Below are 22,122 nucleotides of genomic sequence, written 5' to 3' on the forward strand. Positions count from 1 at the left end.
CTGGTAGTCCTTTCACAAACTTGTTCATGCTTAGTGCAGAACCATGCATCATTCATTAATATGTTTACATGGCACCCTGCAATACACAATTCTGATTCTTCAATTGTGCCATCGCTCAAGGGGGTACTGTGAATCAACATTAGGTGATAAATTTGTCGAATTAATACTTTGTGTTCAATTTTTTACTTGTTTGGTAAGATGCTGCATAAAATTTTTATTATAAAATAATTTCACACTGGGGTCTTGTATCACCCTGAAGAGGTTTCTTTTTCATTACAATAAGATGAATGTACACCGTTTCTTAGTCTTGAAATCTGTCTGTAATCATCTGCTGATGACTGTTTCACAGAGGAATTGCTTCCTGCCACAACATTTGATTTATGAACATTTGATTTGATTATTTCCGAGCATGAACCATCTTTCAAGGGGACAGTTACTGAGAAACCCCAAATAAAAGAAATATGCAAGACAACAACTGTATTTTTTTTTTATTTTTTTTATGCAACCAATTTTAATCTCATATTACCAATGTTACCGTAAAAATGAACATAGTTGGCTATTTGCACATAAATAATACGTGAGGTCATGAAAACACATCTAGAGTTACAAAATGTCTAGGGACGGACCTGTTGATCGAATAAAGATGTTGATGTAAGAGCAACGGAGAACCAGGGGCCAGAATTTTATTTTGATTTTAGATAATAAAGTATTTAGATAATGATGCTCTCCTACAAATCAAATGTTTCTTGTTTTTCACCGACATGCCTCGTATGTAAACATTTTCAAACAATAAATATTGAAGAGGTTTATGGCTATTTCACTCTTTGTTTAGTTTTACTTTTTATTGAAAGTAAAAAAAAAAAAAAAAATCAAAGGCATTTTAGAAAGTAGCAAAAATTAGGTAAGATGGTAAGACGTTTCCCATTTCATACTGTATAAAAATAAACAAATCTGTTTTTAATAAGAATCCACCCCTAGGAGATAAAAGTGACCATTATTTGGGGAAAAAACAACCTAATTTAAATTTTCATTGGTTTCTCTTTATTAGATTATTTGCAACCAAACAAAGTGCACTCCAGTCCCACTGCAAATATTTATTAATTTAAAAACAATTCATTTAGTTTTAGTAAATACTTGCTTTCAGTTACAACTGACCAATATTTAACATATTTAGATCTTAGTTGCAATAATAAGCTAACACAAGCCTTTTGTCTTAGGAAGATTTGTCAGATTCAAACAGTTTTATGACAATGGCCTCATGTGGCTGCATTTCTATTGACCGTAGAGACACGGGGCCGAATCGGTCGAGACCTGTGCTGATAACAAACACCCCACCTTCAGGTAGGCTGGGAGCCCAGTCTGGGTCCAGAGTGTGAGGTTCAGATCCCAAATTAAACAAGACGAGGAAGTGAACGCAGCCCCATGAGCGCAGGAAAGCTAAAGGAGGCGTGACTGTAGAATTGAGGCCAGAGGATGACATGCTTTCATTGAAGGGAAGGAAGGTGAATCTGCCAAAGTGGAGAGCCTCTTCACGAGCACGCGACTGAATCAGAGCCTGGAAGAGGGCTAGCGGTTGATTCAGCTGTTCCTGTATTTTTGAACAGATTAATAGAAATGTCACGTCACAAAAAATGACCCATAACAATCAAACAGATTCAAAAATTTCAAACTGTGACCACAGCAATGGTATATTGAGGATGGTTTTGTCATCTCACCTGAATCGGATTGACCTCATCTCCATATTTGATGACGGGTGTCCCAGGTAAAGTCATGATCAGGACTAGAATGGCTCTCTGTAGCTCCCACGGGACTCGTCCACCCACCTGTGAATGGTGCAAACACTTGTGACAATGCATACAGAGCATACAGGATTCTCAGAAACTTCAATTCAACCCAGACTGCCTTATTTGACTTTCAATGTCAAAATGAGCTTTCAATAAAACTTGGCTGCCTATGAAATAGAAAGGCGATTTTTTTGTTTTTAAATCGGTGCTACTTGATTAGAGAAAACAGAGGGAAAAAAGGCTATCGTCTTCCCTTTTGCCAAATATGTAGAAAAACTTCCCATAATGCACTGGGCATGTTGCTGTTCAAGGCCAGTCACACCAGTCTGCTATGAATACGCTTGACCAGAGTCAAATACTGCTTTGCTTTAGTAGGAAATGCTACTTATCAAACTTTAGTTACAATTAGGGGTGTAACGATACCCTCATGTCACGATTCGATACATATCACAATACTGAACTCACGATACGATATTATTGCGATACTCCAAGACATACAGTTTGGTAAAAGGTTAACAAAAAATGTACTGTTGATTAAAATGCTAATTTGGTATTACATTGGGGGTGTAAAAAATAGGCTTTGACTTGGTGCTGATAACCCAATGCACAGGACAATGGTGACACAAAAATAAAAATATTAATGATTCTGAAGCTGAAAACTGAATTATTTTAGACAAATATGCTTGCACACATATATTTAAAATAATGCAGGCCACTAAAACTCTGTAAACTTGATTTTTTTCTCACACAGTATTTTTTTTTTTTTTGGGTGGACTATTCAAAATACAGATTGTCAGTATATTGTGAAACGATATATTGTTACACCCCTAGTTACAAAAGTGACTTGTATTGATTCCGGGTGCAAGAATTGAAAGAGTAAACTTTTAGCGGGAATGAATTACTTTCCATAACTTTTTCCATGGCTTCTCCTCTTGTTTGTAATTACTGGATGAGCATATCAAGTAAAACTGATTTTTTGAATGTCCATGACATTTTCAGACCTGGAAATCACAACTGAAATCTCGCCTGGTATTTCCAAGTTTTCCATCACTGTGAAACCTTGGGTTTAATGTTTTTTTTTTACTTTGTTAATTACCATGTTAATACAACATTTCTCTCTGTGTGAAAATATTATCATAGTTCACTAAACCATAAATCAAACTCGAGTGGCTGCCAACAACAGTTGTTTTTTCTGTAGTTAATTAATGCTGCTGATGTCATGTTTTGCCTTGGTGGGATTTACTGTAATGAAAGTGTTCCAGTTTGATGAGTCACAAAAAAAAAAAAAAAATCATGTGATCATGTTTTTGTCAGATTTCATATATTCCTATATTTCGATTCCTGTATGTCACCCACCTCACAGTTTTATTTCCTAATAAAGTGTGTCTATTGTTTATTTGAACATTCTCTTGAAGTCATTTCCAAATCACTGCTAAACAAATAGCTAAAATCAGCCAAGCTGGTATTGAGCCGGTTCAGGCCCAAAACCCAAACGTACAAAAACATCTAAAAACAGCAAACATGAGTAAACATTGTTTCCTGAATAAAAACTTAGCTCCCTGCTTAACCACAGTGCAACACTGGAAAAATTAACTAGCAAGTCACGACTGTTTACCATAATAAAAAATAAAAGTAATTTTTTTTAAAGGGCCAGCAATCCGGCGTATGTTTTGGGAATCATTAAAGTCGGAAAGAAACAGAAGTTAGGATAGTCTTTTCTGACATCCTAACGTTATATATATATCCGAGTTAAAACGGCTTCTTGAACAAGAAAAAAATATAGCATGGGACTTGATTTTGTCCATGGGGAATTGATTGGATGGTTGTGGTTTGCTATTGGTCAATCTCATGTGAGTGACAGGTTGTCCCACCCTCATGCCGGTAGACACATCATTAAAGAGATGTCCCTGAAGGGAGGGGAAATTATTTTGATTAAAGATTATGAGGCACATTAATTAAAATAATAATAATAATAATAATAATAATAATAATGATGTGCACGGATAAATACTTTAAATAAAATAAATAAAAAATTAAAATTTCCATTTTGATTTCATGGTGACGTCAAAAGAATCATTGTGCAAGATCCAGTCCCCTGCATAATCTAATCGTCCTTCAACACCAGATGATTCCATGAAGTAACTTGCGCTGGGTATGATAGCTTACCAGACTAGCATGCTAACTATAGAGTAATATGATGGGATGTTAGCTTACTAGTCAGACAGGTTTGCTTGCTAACTCAAAGTCAAAACACTAAAGAGAGAAATGTTTACTTTGATCATATTGTAAGTCGTTTGTGGATTTTGCCATTGATAAACTGTTAAAGTCAGTTCAGTGTAATGTCCACTCACGGTCCAGCTCGGCCAGTCTTCCTGTGGCGTCTGCAGACTGGCCTCCATGGCCTCAGCCACCTCAGCAGCAGACAACGGGTGGTGTGATGGGGGGATCACTGACTTAGTAACCAGCTCCACCAGTGAACCATTAACAGTGATGTTGGACACTTTTGGCGCTGGAAGAGTGTTGCTTGTTTGTCTCACCATCAATATTCTACAAGAATGAGATAACAAGACCTGATTTATGTCACCATGACTTAGCAAATTAATAAACTTGTTAACGGTCACTGTCCCAGTACTGGGACACTTGGCACACTGACACATTGCCTTTTTCCCCCATATCACATATTTTAGTAATCATCATAAATTAGATGCAATTCAAAAGCTTAAAAATTCATCCTGTGAAAACCCTTTGAAATTGGACATTGCTTTACCATAAAAATGCTTCTCCCCTAGTGGGCAGTGTCATGTTTCATATTTTACAGTACCAAATTTACAGCTCTATTTTATAATCAAATCTTTTTGTAATATTGACAAAACACATATCATTGGAAAAGGATTCAAGGTTCCGTATTTGGTTGCCGTTTTGTGATAGAAGTGATATTGTGACATAAATTTATTAATTTGTGACTGGAGAGCACATAAAAAAAAATTAATGGAATGTGTCACCCATATATTTTTGGTATATTTTGGTATATACAGTGAGGAAAATAAGTATTTGAACACCCTGCTATTTTATAAGTTCTCCCACTTAGAAATCATGGAGGGGTCTGAAATTGTCATCGTAGGTGCATGTCCACTGTGAGAGACATAATCTAAAAAAAAAAATCCAGAAATCACAATGTATGATTTTTTAACTATTTATTTGTATGATACAGCTGCAAATAAGTATTTGAACACCTGAGAAAATCAATGTTAATATTTGGTACAGTAGCCTTTGTTTGCAATTACAGAGGTCAAACGTTTCCTGTAGTTTTTCACCAGGTTTGCACACACTGCAGGAGGGATTTTGGCCCACTCCTCCACACAGATCTTCTCTAGATCAGTCAGGTTTCTGGGCTGTCGCTGAGAAACACGGAGTTTGAGCTCCCTCCAAAGATTCTCTATTGGGTTTAGGTCTGGAGACTGGCTAGGCCACGCCAGAACCTTGATATGCTTCTTACAGAGCCACTCCTTGGTTATCCTGGCTGTGTGCTTCGGGTCATTGTCATGTTGGAAGACCCAGCCTCGACCCATCTTCAATGCTCTAACTGAGGGAAGGAGGTTGTTCCCCAAAATCTCGCAATACATGGCCCCAGTCATCCTCTCCTTAATACAGTGCAGTCGCCCTGTCCCATGTGCAGAAAAACACCCCCAAAGCATGATGCTACCACCCCCATGCTTCACAGTAGGGATGGTGTTCTTGGGATGGTACTCATCATTCTTCTTCCTCCAAACACGTTTAGTGGAATTATGACCAAAAAGTTCTATTTTGGTCTCATCTGACCACATGATTTTCTCCCATGACTCCTCTGGATCATCCAAATGGTCATTGGCAAACTTAAGACGGGCCTTGACATGTGCTGGTTTAAGCAGGGGAACCTTCCGTGCCATGCATGATTTCAAACCATGACGTCTTAGTGTATTACCAACAGTAACCTTGGAAACGGTGGTCCCAGCTCTTTTCAGGTCATTGACCAGCTCCTCCCGTGTAGTTCTGGGCTGATTTCTCACCTTTCTTAGGATCATTGAGACCCCACGAGGTGAGATCTTGCATGGAGCCCCAGTCCGAGGGAGATTGACAGTCATGTTTAGCTTCTTCCATTTTCTAATGATTGCTCCAACAGTGGACCTTTTTTCACCAAGCTGCTTGGCAATTTCCCCGTAGCCCTTTCCAGCCTTGTGGAGGTGTACAATTTTGTCTCTAGTGTCTTTGGACAGCTCTTTGGTCTTGGCCATGTTAGTAGTTGGATTCTTACTGATTGTATGGGGTGGACAGGTGTCTTTATGCAGCTAACGACCTCAAACAGGTGCATCTAATTTAGGATAATAAATGGAGTGGAGGTGGACATTTTAAAGGCAGACTAACAGGTCTTTGAGGGTCAGAATTCTAGCTGATAGACAGGTGTTCAAATACTTATTTGCAGCTGTATCATACAAATAAATAGTTAAAAAATCATATATTGTGATTTCTGGATTTTTTTTTTAGATTATGTCTCTCACAGTGGACATGCACCTACGATGACAATTTCAGACCCCTCCATGATTTCCAAGTGGGAGAACTTGCAAAATAGCAGGGTGTTCAAATACTTATTTTCCTCACTGTATTTAGGTAAATATCTAAATTTAAGGTATTAAGCTACCTTCATTTTGTGATATCAACTTCAAATTTGGAACTCAACTTGGTTTGACATTTGGCTTTGATTTTATAGCAGTTTTAGACTGCAAATTATTTTGTAAAATATATATTTTATATAAAATAAGATGTTCAGTACAGTACAAACTTTAACTTTCCAAAGTTCATTTCATTTTCCATGTCTATGTTCAAGGCGGGGGGAAGGGAGAGTGGCAGTTAACAGGTTAATAGACATTTGTCAAGTTCAATGCACAGGCTCACATTGAAAATAGAGTTAGGCCCTGTCCCAAATGGCCCACTTTATATGCATAAAGGCTTTTATATGCTTTCGGTCTTGTGGACTTACAATGGTAGGGTGTCCCTTTTGTCATTTTATGTTTTAGAAGGGTGCTCACGAGCGCCCCCTTTGCGATCGATATCACTTTTGCCACGGCCGCACTGAAGCGAGCTCCGCAACAGACTTCTTCCCGACAGTCAAAGTGGCATTACGTCACGAAAGTGCGGACTCAGAGGAAGACTGCGAGTGTTTAGGATGCCATTTGGTACAGGGCCTTAAAGTCAACATGAAAGGGTGTTCGCAACCCATTTTCCTTTTTTTTTTTTCTTTTTTTTCTACCAAGACTTGAGTTTGTCCTTCAGTAATTGACTTTGAAAAACTTGATACCTTTCGTCATCTTGTGAACTGAACTCGAGCATCAGCACGTTCCATTCCATCAGGGTCTGTGAATCATAAATGTACAATGATTTTTATCCAGGCACTGCGTATATTGCCTCTAACCACCTGCATCACATCATCAAAAACCCACACACTCTTTCCATAAAACAAGACACGTCAGTGTATTTTCAGACAGTTTTACCTTTGCTGAGAAGGCTGCGTCTGTATCACAGATCCCAAACCCTGACACACCGTACTCTAGCCAATACCTTAATGAGTACTGGTGAGGGAAATAATATCACATGAGCAATAATAAACAAGAGGTAGACAGAAATATTGACATAAAACAATAATCCTTCCCACATTCATCTTTTGTTCATCTAGTGACAGTTAGACCTGCCACAATATCATAACTTTCCACACCGGTATGGTATGCAAGTTCAAAATATACTGGTAATAACGCTGCCAAATTTTAGCACCGCAATTGTTTACACAGTAACGTTTAAATGATAAATAATGAAAATAATTAATTTACACAGTTCAACCAAAAATGAGCACATGAGCAGTGGTGTCAGAGTCACAGATTGTGATGACTGTGATAATAAATCTCTCGATAATTTTTTCCATCTTTTGGAAAGTCGTGAAAACACTATCATGGATTTTTTCTTTTGATATTGGAGCAAATGGGAATACAAAAATTGTATTTGCAGTGCTGGGTGGGTAGTAACTGACTATATGTAATCTGGATTACATAATCAGATTCCAAATATTATAGGCCTATCCTTGTAATTAGATTATACTATGTTTTATAATACTCATATTAATAATAATCAGACCACAGTTACATTTTTATTGATTACATGATTACTTAATATTCACAAAATGATTCATAATTTATTGATTTACTAATTCTTCTTTTCTTATCTTTTAAATTGTCCTTTTTAAACAGCCTATTGCTTATGTATGTTCAGATATCAGTTTTGTGTAAGTACACAAAAGTGAACGGCAGTTCCTTCACAAACCCTGGCTTAATGTAATGTTTAATGCACTTAATTTTGTTGATAACAAATTTTCTAAATATTTTTTTCCCTCTTTGTATTTTTATATCATTATAGTACACAATTATCCTATTCAAATCTATGTGATAAACAAGTTAAGGCTAAAAGTAAGGTCAAAAGTAACCTAAAAGTAATCAAAAAGTAGTCAGATTAGATTACCTAAAATGTGTAATGTAATAGATTACGTTACGAACTACAGTTTTCATAATGTAATCTGTATTCAGAAATGGACTACAATTTTTAAGTAATCTACCCAGCACTGTGTATTTGCCGTGGAATGATTGAGGAATCACGCATGTGTCATTTAGGCTACTTGATTCCTTCAGAGAAATGAGTGAGTATGTGTCATCTAAAAGTAATACATAGAAAAAGAAAAAAAAATCAACCCAAGCTCATTGCAAAAACATTTCTGTGGAAACATTTCTGTTAAATGATATTACATTGCTTCTTGCACTGTTTTGAGACACGTTTAAAGTTAAATGTCCATTAAGTGGAGCTAAAATAATGTTCAGTTTTATCCAAAACAAATGACTGTGAATCGGGCACTGTTTAACTGCATTGGTTGTTGTACAAATCACAGCAGTTCAGAAATAAGATATCCTATCGCGTTTAAAAACAACGTGCCTAGATAACCCTACCCTACACCGAACAGATCGTGTTAACAAAGCAAGACTGTCGGTCCAGATCCGGCCCACATCTGGTTCAAGTGAATCCCGACACTATGATGCTGTCTAGGGTGAGATAAAAACACATTTGCTAAAGCAACCGTGCCATTTATGTTCCTTCCGCAAGTCTCTTTAATCATGACTCATGCATCACGGGACTTACCACATCACAAGTGCCGTGCTGTATCATGTGAGCTACTGAACAAGTTTATTATTACATCAGAAAAGCTAACAGATTATATCTGATGCAAACATCAAACTGTTTTAGTTTACAAATCATGCACTATGGCGAAAGTGTTAAGAGATAATTGTGCATGAAAATATCAATAATCTGCTCCTGTAATCATAATTTGTGTGAAAAGGAATAAAAGTCATTGGTGATTTACTGCCTCTGTTCATTTCAGCCGCAGTGAATCATATGTGTAGGTAGGTACGTTTACAAAAATGTAGGTAGAGGCACGCTTTTCCCAATGTTGGAACAAAATAATACAGGCTGTTGCTGATATGGTCCCCCATACTGAGAATAAGATTCATTACCTGAATGTTCTCTGATGAAACAGACCAAGCTTTAGTGTCATTATCCGACTCCTGCTCAAACAGGTCCAGCTCACAAAGGTCCAGCATCACTCTCACACCTGAACCATATGGAAAATCCTTTGGATCAGTTGCTATTGCCTTAATATTGCTTACAATTTTTGCAAACAAAAATTCGATTTCAATTTGTTTTCACACTACTGCTGTTTCACAAGCACATGTGCATTTGCAGTATTTGGACACAGCTAAAAAAATGTATGACTGTCATTGCATTAGATAGCAAAATGGTAAACCAAGCACACATTTCAAGTACAAAAACATTTAACGAAAGATATTCGTTTGGTTTTAAATTATAAAACAAATAAATACTGTTCAACATCAAGACAAAACGCATGTGGACATGTTGTGCTTGTCAAACATGGAACATGTCCATAGTTTAAGTGATTAATATCTTTGATATATTTAAATGCAATGATTTTCAGACATGGCTTAAAGGATTAGTTCACTTTAAAATGAAAAGTCGTTTCAAACCTGTATGAATTTCCTTCTTCTGCTGAACAAAAAAGGAAGATATTTTAGAGAAAGTGGACAACTGATGGATCCCATTGACTTCCACAGTAGGAAAAAAATACTATGGAAGTCAATGGGGTCCATCAACTGTTTGGTTACCGACATCCTTCAAAATATGTTCTTTTTTGTTCAGCAGAAGAAAGAAATTCATACAGGTTTGAAACGATTTGAGGGTGAGTATATGATGAAAGAATTTTCATTTTGAAGTGAACTAATCCTTCAAGTGAGTCCAGTGTGTGAGTCTAATGCAATATGGTTAAACAGCACCATCTATTGAATACCAAGGTTAGCACAGTCCTGATCCAAATGCATGCAGAGACAATATTTAATGAAAACTTTTCATTTTTATAATAGGGTGAATGGCAATAAAACTACCAAAATAAAATCAAGTACACTTTTTAATAATGAAAATGCACCTGCCTGCTTTCCGGCTTTTTATGATAAGCTGCGTGAATTGTGGAAGCGTGCCCAGACTTTGGTCAATCTCTGTCAGGTTGGCTGGGGATCTGTCATGCCGGAAGAATCCCTCCAGGATCACTGTCCCAACCCCCAGCGACCTCAGATACGGCAGCCGCTCGGACACCCCTGAATGTGAGACATACACCATCATGATGGCCTTCACTACTGGAAGTTTACATGTTGGCACTATACAGTCCATTCTGTGCGGCTGACACAAAGATTGGTTATAATTTATCATCATACTTTAACATTATTGAAAGAATATTTTCCCACCTCACTCTACCACCAAATGCAAATGCTTTCCACCCAATATTCAGATTAGCTGTCAAACAAATATGTTTTTCAAAGGCTGATTATTAAACTAGCCATTCGTTTGTGGTCAGAGCCTTACAAAGTACCAGTTATGCACTGTTCCTAAGCCTAAAAATAAAAAGCACATAATATGCCACACAAATTGTACATTTTCCTGTGAATGACCCTTGTGTTTATTGTCTGATTTACTGTCAACTAGACATTGCCACAACATGTGCTAAATGTTCTGTGATGTGGTTTGTGGAGATACTTCATTAGACTTTGACATGTGGGTGTAATTTTAGGCTCCAGGATGGTGGATAAGTGGATTGAATGTTTTGAGATGCAACCTACCATTATTGTTACTGCTGTAAATTATGTTTTTATTAACTTACTGCTGATAGGGCTGACCTCGTCACTGTCTGCAACCATGAAGAGTGCTGGTTGCAGACGGTAAAACACATCCTTCTGCCACCAGTGTAGAGAAGGAGACACTATCCGTGGGCTTTGAATGATTATTGCGATAGCAGTGCCAAGCATTATCAGCCAAACAATCCAGAAGCAAAGTACCAGACGAGAACGAAACTTGTTCCATTCCGGTCCCCCTGCGCACCTCTCCAGTTCCTCTCTGCTCAGGGGTTTCCAGATGTACTGCTGGGGCTGATCTTCTGGGATAAGGAGAGGTACGGTCTCTGACCCATCCAGATCTGTGAATGGAGCTCTAGCAGATGCGCTGCCATAGCCTGGATCACCTTTGACCTTCAGTGTCATCTGGTCTCACTGGGTAATGTTAGGAGCCACTGAAATGAAAAACAATTTGAACAAAAAGTTATGCATGTGATGCGTGTTAGAAATATCAACGGAAACAACCACAGCACCATCTCTTATCTAATTTCATCGAATTTAAAATAGTTTTGTAGCTGATGAGAATCCCTGAAACTATCACATATTTCACATGTGTCTCCATCAGTGTACAATAGTTGTATGATGTATAGAGGAGAGCAGGATTGGTATACTTTTCATTCTTTGTTGAATATCCCTGGTGTAATAAATGCTAAGTGCAATTAAAAACTTAAATACAGGGTAAAACATACAAAACCAACATCATAAAATATTTCTTAATTAAAGGTCTAGAACTTGCTTTTTGTTCAAAATTAACAACATAATAAAGACTCAATACATCATTAGTCCTTCTTCAAAACGTGTTTTATTTTACCACTATAGAAATCCTGTTATAAGTGTTTGACTGGGCAGGATTGTTTTCGCGGGAAATTGCACATACGTCACTCATCCGTGCGTGTCTCGTCATATCCGTAAATAGAGAAAAGGTGCTCCGGCTTCTTTGGCGCGTGTATGGTGTGTGAGTGACAGAGGTTAGTTGTCAGCACAACGATCGAGAAAGGTTGACATGGAGCAGTTAAATCTCAAAACTCCGGGGAATCGCCCGTTTAGGAAAGTCTCCTGGCAAAAAGAGAACAGGATAGAGCTTGTAATAAGACAATAATCAGCACTGGCTTCAGTGGCTTGGCGCTTCGGAGATGGAGAGAACTGATGGATTTGAAATATTGTAAAAACGATGCAGAAATGGCGTTTTTATTACTCAACAGGTAAGAGGTCTTTTACTGAACAGATAAATTGGCACATGTAGCTCTCTGACTGAGTTGTAAAGGATTATCTATTGTGAAGGGTCGTTTCATTATGGTTGTTGTAACGTTATTTGTGCTACAATTTTATTTACAATGAAGTAACGTTACCATGTCTATTAATAGGTAAATCTTCATGTCTTCAGCTTGTCATCTTGAGATCCTTAACATCTAAACTGGTTATTGCATTGGAGTGAATGTTTTATGAGCAGTAGGGATAGCCATATTCATCCGCACTGTCACTCGCAGCAGCACAACCAAAACAATGTTCTTCCGCACAAATCAATGCAGTGGTGTTCCTCATTAGTTAAATAATGATTAAATTTGTGTTTGATATGCATTGTTGGTTGGTAGGTACAGACATCAAGAGTGAATAAATAAACGTTAATTTTACACAGACAAGTATAATTATAAACACATTTATGTAATATTAATATTAGTAACTGTAAGTATATGCAGAATATACATTTTCATAATCGTACGAATATAATATTTATTGACTGGTTCCCATAACTATAAGTTATTATCGTAATTATTGTAACTAAAACCAAAAGGTCATTACTTCTATAACTGCTAGTTACCAACACATTTTTCATTTCTGATTAGATTAAGTTAAAGAACTAAAAAAAAACCTAATATTAAATAAACTCAAATTAAAAACTAAAACTTAACTATATCGACATTTTAAAAATGACAGAAATGCAACAAAAATGGCTAAACCTTTAACTTGTATCAAAATGAATACAGAAAAAAAAAATTAATAGCATTCGAATATTTTCAATACCTATTTCCAAATTCTTTTAATAAAAATTTTAAACTGGGAATGTTATAAATTTATGTTATAAATGCATGTTATTTTATGCTACAACATTAATCCTCATGACAGTAAATTTAACAACATTTTTCTAGCATTAAAAAAGTGTTACGTATATTTCACACGGTTCTTTATTAGCATTTCTTGTTAAGGACACTATAAGATGAACACTTTACAATCTGTAAACCGTGAACTCTAGTCACACAGGCTAAATATTTGGCTGTTGAACTTACCTGTTGGGAACGTCTGGCAGAGTACGAGTTCTCTCAGGCTCTGGTGGTTCTTTTTGTTTCACTTTTCAGTTTATTATTATGGTAAACACACCGTTAGCATTGCCCTGGTTGTTGCATTGAAAAACAGGTTAAACTTCAGTGCGCTTGAGCTTGACCTTCTTGTTTTTATCTCTCTTTGAACATTAAACTATGACAGTAACACCAAAGATCAGGTTTAAGTAATTAGTATAGAGGTGTCATGGTCCATCCATAACACTTCAGTAACACATTCTACAGCATGGATTTTCAAAGTTCCCTTGGACACAAAGTACATGATGGCCGCCCCCTCCCCCAAACCCCACATACACACACACACACACACACACACACACAAACAAGATCTAATTTACACTTCAGTGTTCTTTCCCAGCTGTTTACGTTCACTTAAAGGTGCAGTATGCCATTTCCGAGAATCGTTGTTGAACACTGTTTTTTTAAATCAATACAATTAAACACACCCTTCCCTTCATTGCTCCGCCCCCAAAATGCACAAACACGCAATGCAAGAGTGGATGTCTCTTTATCATTGCTGAAGCAAAGCAAAATAATGCTTTGCGAATAATAAAGTGAAAATGACAAGGAAGCACAAAAAATTAACATACACACAAGAGTACAAGCAAGAGTTGGTTGTTAGTTGTCAGCAGCTCCAGACAAACAATGAACTCAAAACTGTCCTGTTACTACAGCTAACATTACAACAACAGCATATCTTTGATCTGTGAAACCGCAAAACCAATGTTACTCGCGTATGGAGAAGAAACAACTCGACCTGTGCGTCAGGCCTTCCCGCTTCAGTCTCTCCAGCGCTGGAAAGCTTTTCTAATATTAACAAGCTCTTGCCTGATCATAACTCTTCTTTTCCCAGTGATATTCCTCTGACCTTTTCTCTTTTGTAATGTCTCTCAGCCATCTCCCTTTCTACAGTCTTTCTTCAAATCTCCCTCTCTCTCTCTCTCCTCCCCCATCATGAGTGGACACGCCCCCTACTGCTGATTGGCTACAAGCGTGTTGTGCTGCTCGGTCCGATCCACTTTCAACAGCGTTTCTCAGAAATCGTTGTCTTTCATCCACATGAACCAAAAATACATTTTCTGGCTTTTCTCAGTCTAGAAGGCACCAACTTCTAAAATAATTTCACATTTCTACTACATAAATGAACCAATTTAAATACACATTCATCTTTCCAGCGGTGAAATATCCCTTTAATTCAAATGCAACTGTTCATTGTTATTTCACATTACTTCAGGTACATAACATCATATTATCAGATACAGCTTTTGATTTTCATAATGTATTAGTAAATCTTGAGTGGATACGCCCCCTACTGCTGATAGGCTACAAAAGTGCTTTAAAGGTGCAGTAAGCGATTTTTGAAAAACGTTGAAAGTGGATCGGATTGAGTGTTCAAAGTCCACACTTCTCAAACCTTTGCACATAGAGATCCAGACATTATGAAGAAACATTCTCATAACAATCATTATTTCATAACAATATAGACTCATAAAATGACAGAGGTGCACTTAATAAAACATAAAATGAGACAATTGAATTTATAGTTCAAGTACCCTTTATAAAGTTTTACAGATGTTAGTTTTACTGCTGTGTACAAGTTCGGTTATGTAAGTCCATATTCTCTGTAAGTATAAAGCTTAACATCCATAAACAAATACAAGAAAAAATATTTATAATACAATTATACGTTGAAGTATCTTCAGTAGTTTGTTTCACGATTAACTTCACAATTGACATAATATTTACAAACATATGTAGTTTGTAAATATTATGTCAATTGTGAAGTTAATCGTGAAACGACCTACAAATGCAATGTTACATAAAATGATTTATTTGTAGATTTAAAAAAGTAACAGTATATTTATTAAAAGATGATCTGTGTATTTTTTTTTTAATGGTAATGCTTTCTCTTATCCCAGCTACAAGTGGATAGACAATTATTTTATTTATTATGTTATATTTTATTTCTGTGGCATTATAAAGCCACATTATGGAATGCTTAAGTGTTTATTATTAATGATTCATCTGTGCACATTATTCTTAAGTCATGTGCTCTTGCAATATCAAACCATAATGATCTAAAGATCCAATCAGTTCCCGATGGACAATATCAAGGCCCGACCTACATTGTTTTTCGTATGTGAGAAGCCGCTTTAGTTGCTTTAAGCCTGGATATACGTCACAATAGGGAAGAAAGATGGTTGCAACTTCCGTTTCATGCTGACTTATTCAATAGTCTTACGTGACAACAGTGGTTCAACCAATGGCGTAATTTTAGGGCGGGGAAATCTATTTGCTTGACCAATGGCAATGAGGGAAGTGTTTAGTCACCTTGTTTAAAATCATCATTATCTTTGGTGGTGCGAGAGGCATAGAAATTACACTTCACCTTTAAAAAAAGTGAAATCTTGATATTTTTCACTAGAACCTTTCCGTGGTGTCAATGTTAAGTGCTTTTCCTTTATGGGCTTTTGCACTGGGTAGTTTTGACTCCGATATAGAAACTAGCCACCAGGGTCCCCCAAAAACTAAATTTTTCCCTAGGGTAATTTTCCGGCAATAGTTATGAAAACGTTCCTCTGGTACGAAAGCCCCTTTTATGAAAGCATTTGATATATACACCTCTTCTTCCTGTTTCTGTTTCAGTGTGTACAATATACAACATTGATTTAAAAAAGGAACAGTTTGGCTAAACAATTTGACCTCTGTAAAGCAGGTGGCACACAAATAACGTCCTCTCATGAATTATTACATCTACAGAGATTCAAGGCTTGATTCCATCTTCAGGGTAACGGCCACTAGGTGGAGTCATCAGAACCGGCAATATCCTTAAATGATGAAAGAGTATTTGAGAATATCAGCATTTTTATTGATGGTTGTAAAATGAACATTAACCCTATAAATTTAGACACCTAAAATCATATAAAATAAAATGTTGGAGAATTAATAGTTTATTTAGTACGGCTAAAACATATGTACGCATTTCAAACACATACCATTGTGTCAAGAGGTCTAAAGGCTGCTGCATATTTCTGATATGCGGCAATTATGCAATCTCTCCTGCAATATAGAAAAAAAGGCAAAAAAACAGAGATTGAGAAACACACACACACACACACACACACATGTATCTCTCCTACATTGCAAAAAAATGTTCTTGCTTAGAATTTTTGACTTGTTTTCTATTCAAATATCTAAACATTCCTAATGCGCTCTTTAAATAACAAAAAAAAAACTGCGCAGTCTATTTCAATTGCCTCAAGATAGCAACGCGCCAACAATGCGCCTGAACACACCTGGTTTTCAGACCAGCATGTCCATGGGCGCACAAATAGGCGCAAATGCATTTAAACATCATGGCGCAGGACATGAAAATGATAACTGCGTTGGGCTGAAACTAGCAAAAAACACTTGCGTCGCGCCTGGCGCCCCATTGCGCTGGATGTATGGTAGGGCCCAAAGGGTTAAAATGACTTAAAATGAAAATTCTGTCATTAATTACTCACCCTCATGTCGTTCCAATCACGTAAGACTTTCATTCATCTTTGAAACACAAAAGGCTGATTTTGATGAAATCTAAGAGATTTCTGTCCCTCCATTGACAGCTACGCAACTACCACTTTGACACTTTAAAAAGTACATCAAGAGATCGTAAAACTAATCCATATGAATAGAGCGGTTTAGTCCAAAGAGACACAAAAAAAATTTTTTTTTTTACATATAAACATTGATCAGCAAACATAAACCGATTCAACCGGACCTGCTGGACACTGTGGAGAACAAACCTCATTGGTTCTTGCTGGAGCTCAAACGTGCCGAGTCACACAAGAATGAACCGCATTGGTTTTCGCACGTCACGCGAACATGCTTGAGCTTCCATTTACCACAACTGAAATGTTCTCTTTACGATCTCTTTATGAACTTTTTGAAATGTCAAAGTGGTAGATGCGTAGCTGTCAATGGAGGGACAGAAATCTCTCAGATTTCATTAAAAAGATCTTCATTTGTGTTCAAAAGATGAAAGTAAGTCTTACAGGTTTGGAACAACCTGACGATGAGTAATTAATTAACTATCCCTTTAATGAATTAAGTCTTATTTTCGGGGGGAACAAAATTGTGCTTCAACAAGAACAAATATCTGCCAATGGGTTCAGAAAAATAAACTTAATTCAAAGGGAAAACAAGATTGTTTTTCTGACCCCATTGGTAGATTATCCCCCGGTTTCACAGACGAGGCTCAAGCCTAGTCCCAGACTAAAAAGCATGGTTGAGCTGTTTTAACTGAAAGTAACTTGTACTAACATTTCTTAAAATATATCAGTGCCATTGTTTGGTCTCAAGATACACACCAGTAATGTTTTTTTCTAAGGCATGTTTATAAAAGCCTTAAATGTCCTAATTGAATTAAGGCCTAATCCTGGCTTAATCTAAACCCTGTCTGTGAAACCAGGCCATTATGTCATGTTTTAAACAAAAACTCACTTAATTTTTTAAAATATTTTTCTGAAGTGTATAGTAGGCCTAATATCATATATTACTGTCCAGTAATACTCACTTGCATGAGATTCCTCCACCTGGTGGGAGGCCGGGAATACCTTCAGATGCCAGGAATTTCATCACATATAGCAGGTCAGGTTCCTGATCTTTAGATCTGATCACATTAATGATCTCTAGGTAATGTGAGAGAAAATACACTTTTATATAAAAAGGTTTGACTTTTATTAAGATGGCTATTTCATCTAATCCAATATGTATAATTGCCTCTTATTTATATAGTTTAAAACCTTTTACATCGAATGAATTGGTCAAATTACCTGCCACTTTTTGCTCGATGAGCTGCTCTAGCTCTGCCTCCTGTTGCAGTGCCTCTGGTGTCACCTTGGGGGCGCCGTCGAAGCAGATGATGATAATGCTCATGTTGTCTAAACTTCCCTGCAAGATGCGAAGACATTTAAGAATTTAAAACCCTTATAATATAATATAAAAGTGATATTAGAGTAGATCAATAATACTAAAACGCACTAATACACATAAATGCATATAATGCAATGCATATAAATGTTCACAGATAGCTAATGTTAGTTATAAACCAAAGGACCTCTTGGCCTGATCGAGCAGCTGGTTTGTAACCCTGAATATCCCTTAACCTGAAGTCTGAGTCACTCGTAATCCTCTCTCGCTCTCTTCTTTTCTTCCTTGTAATCATTCTATTTAAAGAACAGTATCTTCATAGAACAGGTCAAGCTGAATCTGTGTGTAACCTTCCTCGCCTCAACATGCGGCATCTCATTATATAATATTACATAACCCAAGTGCCTTCAATCATTTTAAATAACAAAGCTGTCCTAAACTAGTTAAATGTTTTAGAAGATGACAGTATTTCTGGCAATTCAACATTGACTTGACATCAGACTTATTGACGTACTCGTCAGAGTTATTGACGTCATGGGCTAATGACTAGCATAATGTAAAAGCATATTGATGCAGTGATTCTCATAATGTGAGATATATTTTGGTTGAGTACTTAGTTTTATGTTCCATCTGATTGGTTTTACAGAACCAGACTTTTGACTATTGACATAAAGTCCAGTTTACTTTAAAGTTGACCAGTGTACATTATTCTCACCCAGAATCACGCACTCGAGAAACATTTAAAGTGACCATGTTTTTAGGGTACATTTAGGGGCTGGTAAATCTGAAATCAATGATCACTGATTAAAAAAATTAAAAAAAATAAGTTTTTATTTGCGAGATACAACTGAACATTACTCTTAAAAATAAAGTTTCCAAAATGAGTTTTTAGAAGACCTTTTGCTTTGCCAAAGAACCTTTCAGTGAACCGTTCTTAAAAGGAACAATTCTTTCTTTATATGAAGAACTTTTAAAGGTCTAAAATTTTAATTCAGTCATCATTTACTCACCCTCAAGTTGTTCCAAACCTGTATGAATTTCTTGCTTATGCTGAAAACAAAAGAAGATATTAAGATATTTTGAAGAATATGGGTAACCAAACAGTTGACATTGATTTTGAAAACCATTGAAAAATACTATGGAAGTCAATGGGGCTCATCAACTGTTTGGTTACCAATATTCTTCAAAAAATCTTTTTTGTTCAACAGAAGAAAGAAATTCATACAGATTTGGAACAACTTGGAACAACTTAATTTTGGGGCGAACCATCCCTTTAAAAACTCTAAAGAACTTTTATATTCACTATAAAGAACCTTTTGTGTAATGTAAAGTTCTTCGTGGAACATCAATGCCAAAAAAGAACCTCTGTTTTTAAGAGTGTATTTTCAATGCAGTCTAATTTGGTCAACAATGAAGCATACTATTATTTGAAATGTTTTCCTATCCAATTGCGAACTTCCTCGGAACATCCATTAGTATGCTGGTACCTTGCTAAAAATATAAAACCTGTGCACCCTAACACCAGGACATCATGCAGTCTGACTGGAACTCGAAATTTGGCCATTAGGCAACCCAATGGGATCCTGTTAGTGCTGATACCAACCTTATAGAGGCAGACGTCAATGACCTGAGAGCAGATCTCCCTCAGATCATCACAGACCTGCAGGCGGTTGCGTATAAACGCACACAGCTCCTCATTACTGATGGCGTCCCAGACACCATCACATGCTACTACCAGGAACTCATCTTCTGGCGTTCGCTCCAGCTCGTACACCTCTGGTTCAGGTGACACCAGCTGTTCAGTCTGTGTCCTCCATTCAACCTCCTTAAAGTCAAAGTCACCAAGGGCGCGGGACACGGCCAGTGAACCGTTGATGCGCTGCAGGGTGACGGAGCCGCCGGCGTTCTGGATGCGCTCTTTCTCGCGTGGGTTGAAGGGTTTGTGGTCCTCCGTGTAGAAGACCACTTGGCTGTTACGGCAAAGGAAGGTCCGGGAATCGCCGCAGTTGATGAAGTAGATGTTTCGTGGAGATATCATGACAGCGGTTGCTGTAGATCCGCTGTTGTCCCAGTTCTCATTGCGGACCTGGGTGTGCATGTGGCGGTCGATGCCAAGGAAGCCATCTCTGATGCCATCTTTGACATGTTCTACATCCTCGTCCACCGTCACACAACCTGATTATACAATCATAGAACAGGGTCAAGCACAGGAATATCTAAAAAAGGTCTTTCTATTTGGCCAGTGCCTTTTACCCTACTTGAGCAAAGCTTGTGACAATCGGAAAAAAAATTGTTACATTTCTTTAACTTCCATTTAATAAAAATATTTAATTTTTTAATATTTAAAAAATTTCCAAAAATATAATATATATATATATCTCACCAACTCATTTATACTGTGAAGGATAAAAATATAGGCCTAAATATGTGCAAAACTTAGTATAAAAACTATCTATTAAGTTGACTATTTTTATCATTCAAAAGAATCAAATTATTTGTTATGTAAACACATAATGCTTAGAAAGCTGAATGAAACTGTAAAAAATAACTTCTTATTAAATTGATAAACTTTTTCACAATCTTTCTTTGAACTTTTCTCTCCGAGCTCCGCTTGTAAAACCTTACATACAATAAACTAAGTGATCCATATATTGGATTGGCCTATTAATTGTGTTTTATCGTTGGAAAAAAACACAAAACTAGCCTTAGAAGAAAACTAAGCCTCTTCATAAAAAGTACTATTTTGTATTTTTGTATTTCTCCCAGAAAAAAATATATTCACCCAGTATTAACAAACTGCAAATAGATTTTGTTTAAATATGTTTTATGAATATGGCTAAGCAAATAAACATCAACAGCTGGAAAGTCATCAGGCAAATTCCTATATTGTGGTGGCAGTTACGTTTTCGTCTTTGAATAAAAGCACATCAGCACTAACTCTTTGCATGAACAAATTTCATCCCTTATCTTCCAGACAGTAATACTTAAATCAGTGAGTACCTGTGTCGAGAATAAAATCCAGCAGGTGTTTGGAGCAGTACTGAGCCACCATTTTCCCCGCATGTCCATCAAACACGGCAAAATAGCTCCAGTCTGGCAAGGCCTCGGTCATCTCTGGCATGCAAGTGTGGGAATCCTCCATCTGGGCACGCCAGCCCTGCATACTGGCCATGGCGTAGTTAATGCCCCATTTCGAACCCCCTTCTGCCATATCTTTCGCCAAAATGGGCCTTTCTAGGTAGGGTCTACCTATGTCCTCTTCATTCTCAAAGTAGTCATCATCAGCTCCCGACTCCCGTCGCCCACCCTTGAAGAAGAAGGTTACCATCTTCTCGGTTTCCTTCACTAGCTGCCGCAGGAATGAGGGCACCTCCATGGTGCTGGCCCGCCTGGCAGTTCTCATGGCGACCCGAATCCTCCGCTTTAGTCTCCTACTGTTCCTCAAACTCCTCTTCCTGGTCTTCCGAAGCCGATCCAGTGCCTCTCGATGAGTTGGAGCCAAAAGAGGAGGGAAAATTGCTGGACAACCGAGTTGTGTTAATTCGTTTGGTGTCCTAAATACACTAATGACAAGTCTTATGAATTCTGGGTGTGTTTATCACTTTTGCCAAGCTGTGTTTCTTCTCTAGCCCAGTTCTTATTGGCTAATCTATTTATGTTCACTCATCCTCAGACACCACAGTGTTCTTTCTTTCCCTTCATCTGTCGTCTGTATGCTGTCATGTAATCCTTACTGCGTAATGTGCCTGGATTAGTTTGCGTCCATAGATGAACTGCAGTGTTTCA

General features: G+C 37.2%; 2 protein-coding genes across 2 annotated transcripts; both read right to left on the reverse strand.

Moving 5' to 3' along the window:
- Nucleotides 1–499: 499 nt before the first annotated feature.
- Nucleotides 500–13,773, reverse strand: LOC311091140 (amino acid transporter heavy chain SLC3A2). The gene is made up of 9 exons (XM_084126926.1): nucleotides 13,375–13,773; nucleotides 11,080–11,484; nucleotides 10,355–10,519; nucleotides 9,368–9,465; nucleotides 7,310–7,387; nucleotides 7,117–7,172; nucleotides 4,136–4,331; nucleotides 1,716–1,823; nucleotides 500–1,588 (listed from the first exon to the last, which is right to left on the reverse strand). The coding sequence occupies exons 2-9, from the start codon at nucleotides 11,453–11,455 to the stop codon at nucleotides 1,214–1,216; spliced, it is 1,452 nt and encodes a 483-aa protein (XP_083983052.1). The 5' UTR covers nucleotides 11,456–11,484; nucleotides 13,375–13,773; the 3' UTR covers nucleotides 500–1,213.
- A 1,189-nt stretch (nucleotides 13,774–14,962) lies between these two features.
- Nucleotides 14,963–22,080, reverse strand: ppm1na (protein phosphatase, Mg2+/Mn2+ dependent, 1Na (putative)). Its single transcript, XM_084126927.1, has 6 exons — nucleotides 21,337–22,080; nucleotides 19,940–20,511; nucleotides 18,240–18,357; nucleotides 17,981–18,095; nucleotides 16,422–16,485; nucleotides 14,963–16,253 (listed from the first exon to the last, which is right to left on the reverse strand). Exons 1-6 carry the CDS (start codon nucleotides 21,737–21,739, stop codon nucleotides 16,224–16,226), a joined length of 1,302 nt encoding a protein of 433 aa, XP_083983053.1. The 5' UTR covers nucleotides 21,740–22,080; the 3' UTR covers nucleotides 14,963–16,223.
- Between the last annotated feature and the right edge of the window lie 42 nt (nucleotides 22,081–22,122).

This window comes from Abramis brama (genome assembly GCF_963993115.1).
Source record: "Abramis brama genome assembly, chromosome: 10".
Lineage (NCBI taxonomy): Eukaryota > Metazoa > Chordata > Actinopteri > Cypriniformes > Leuciscidae > Abramis > Abramis brama.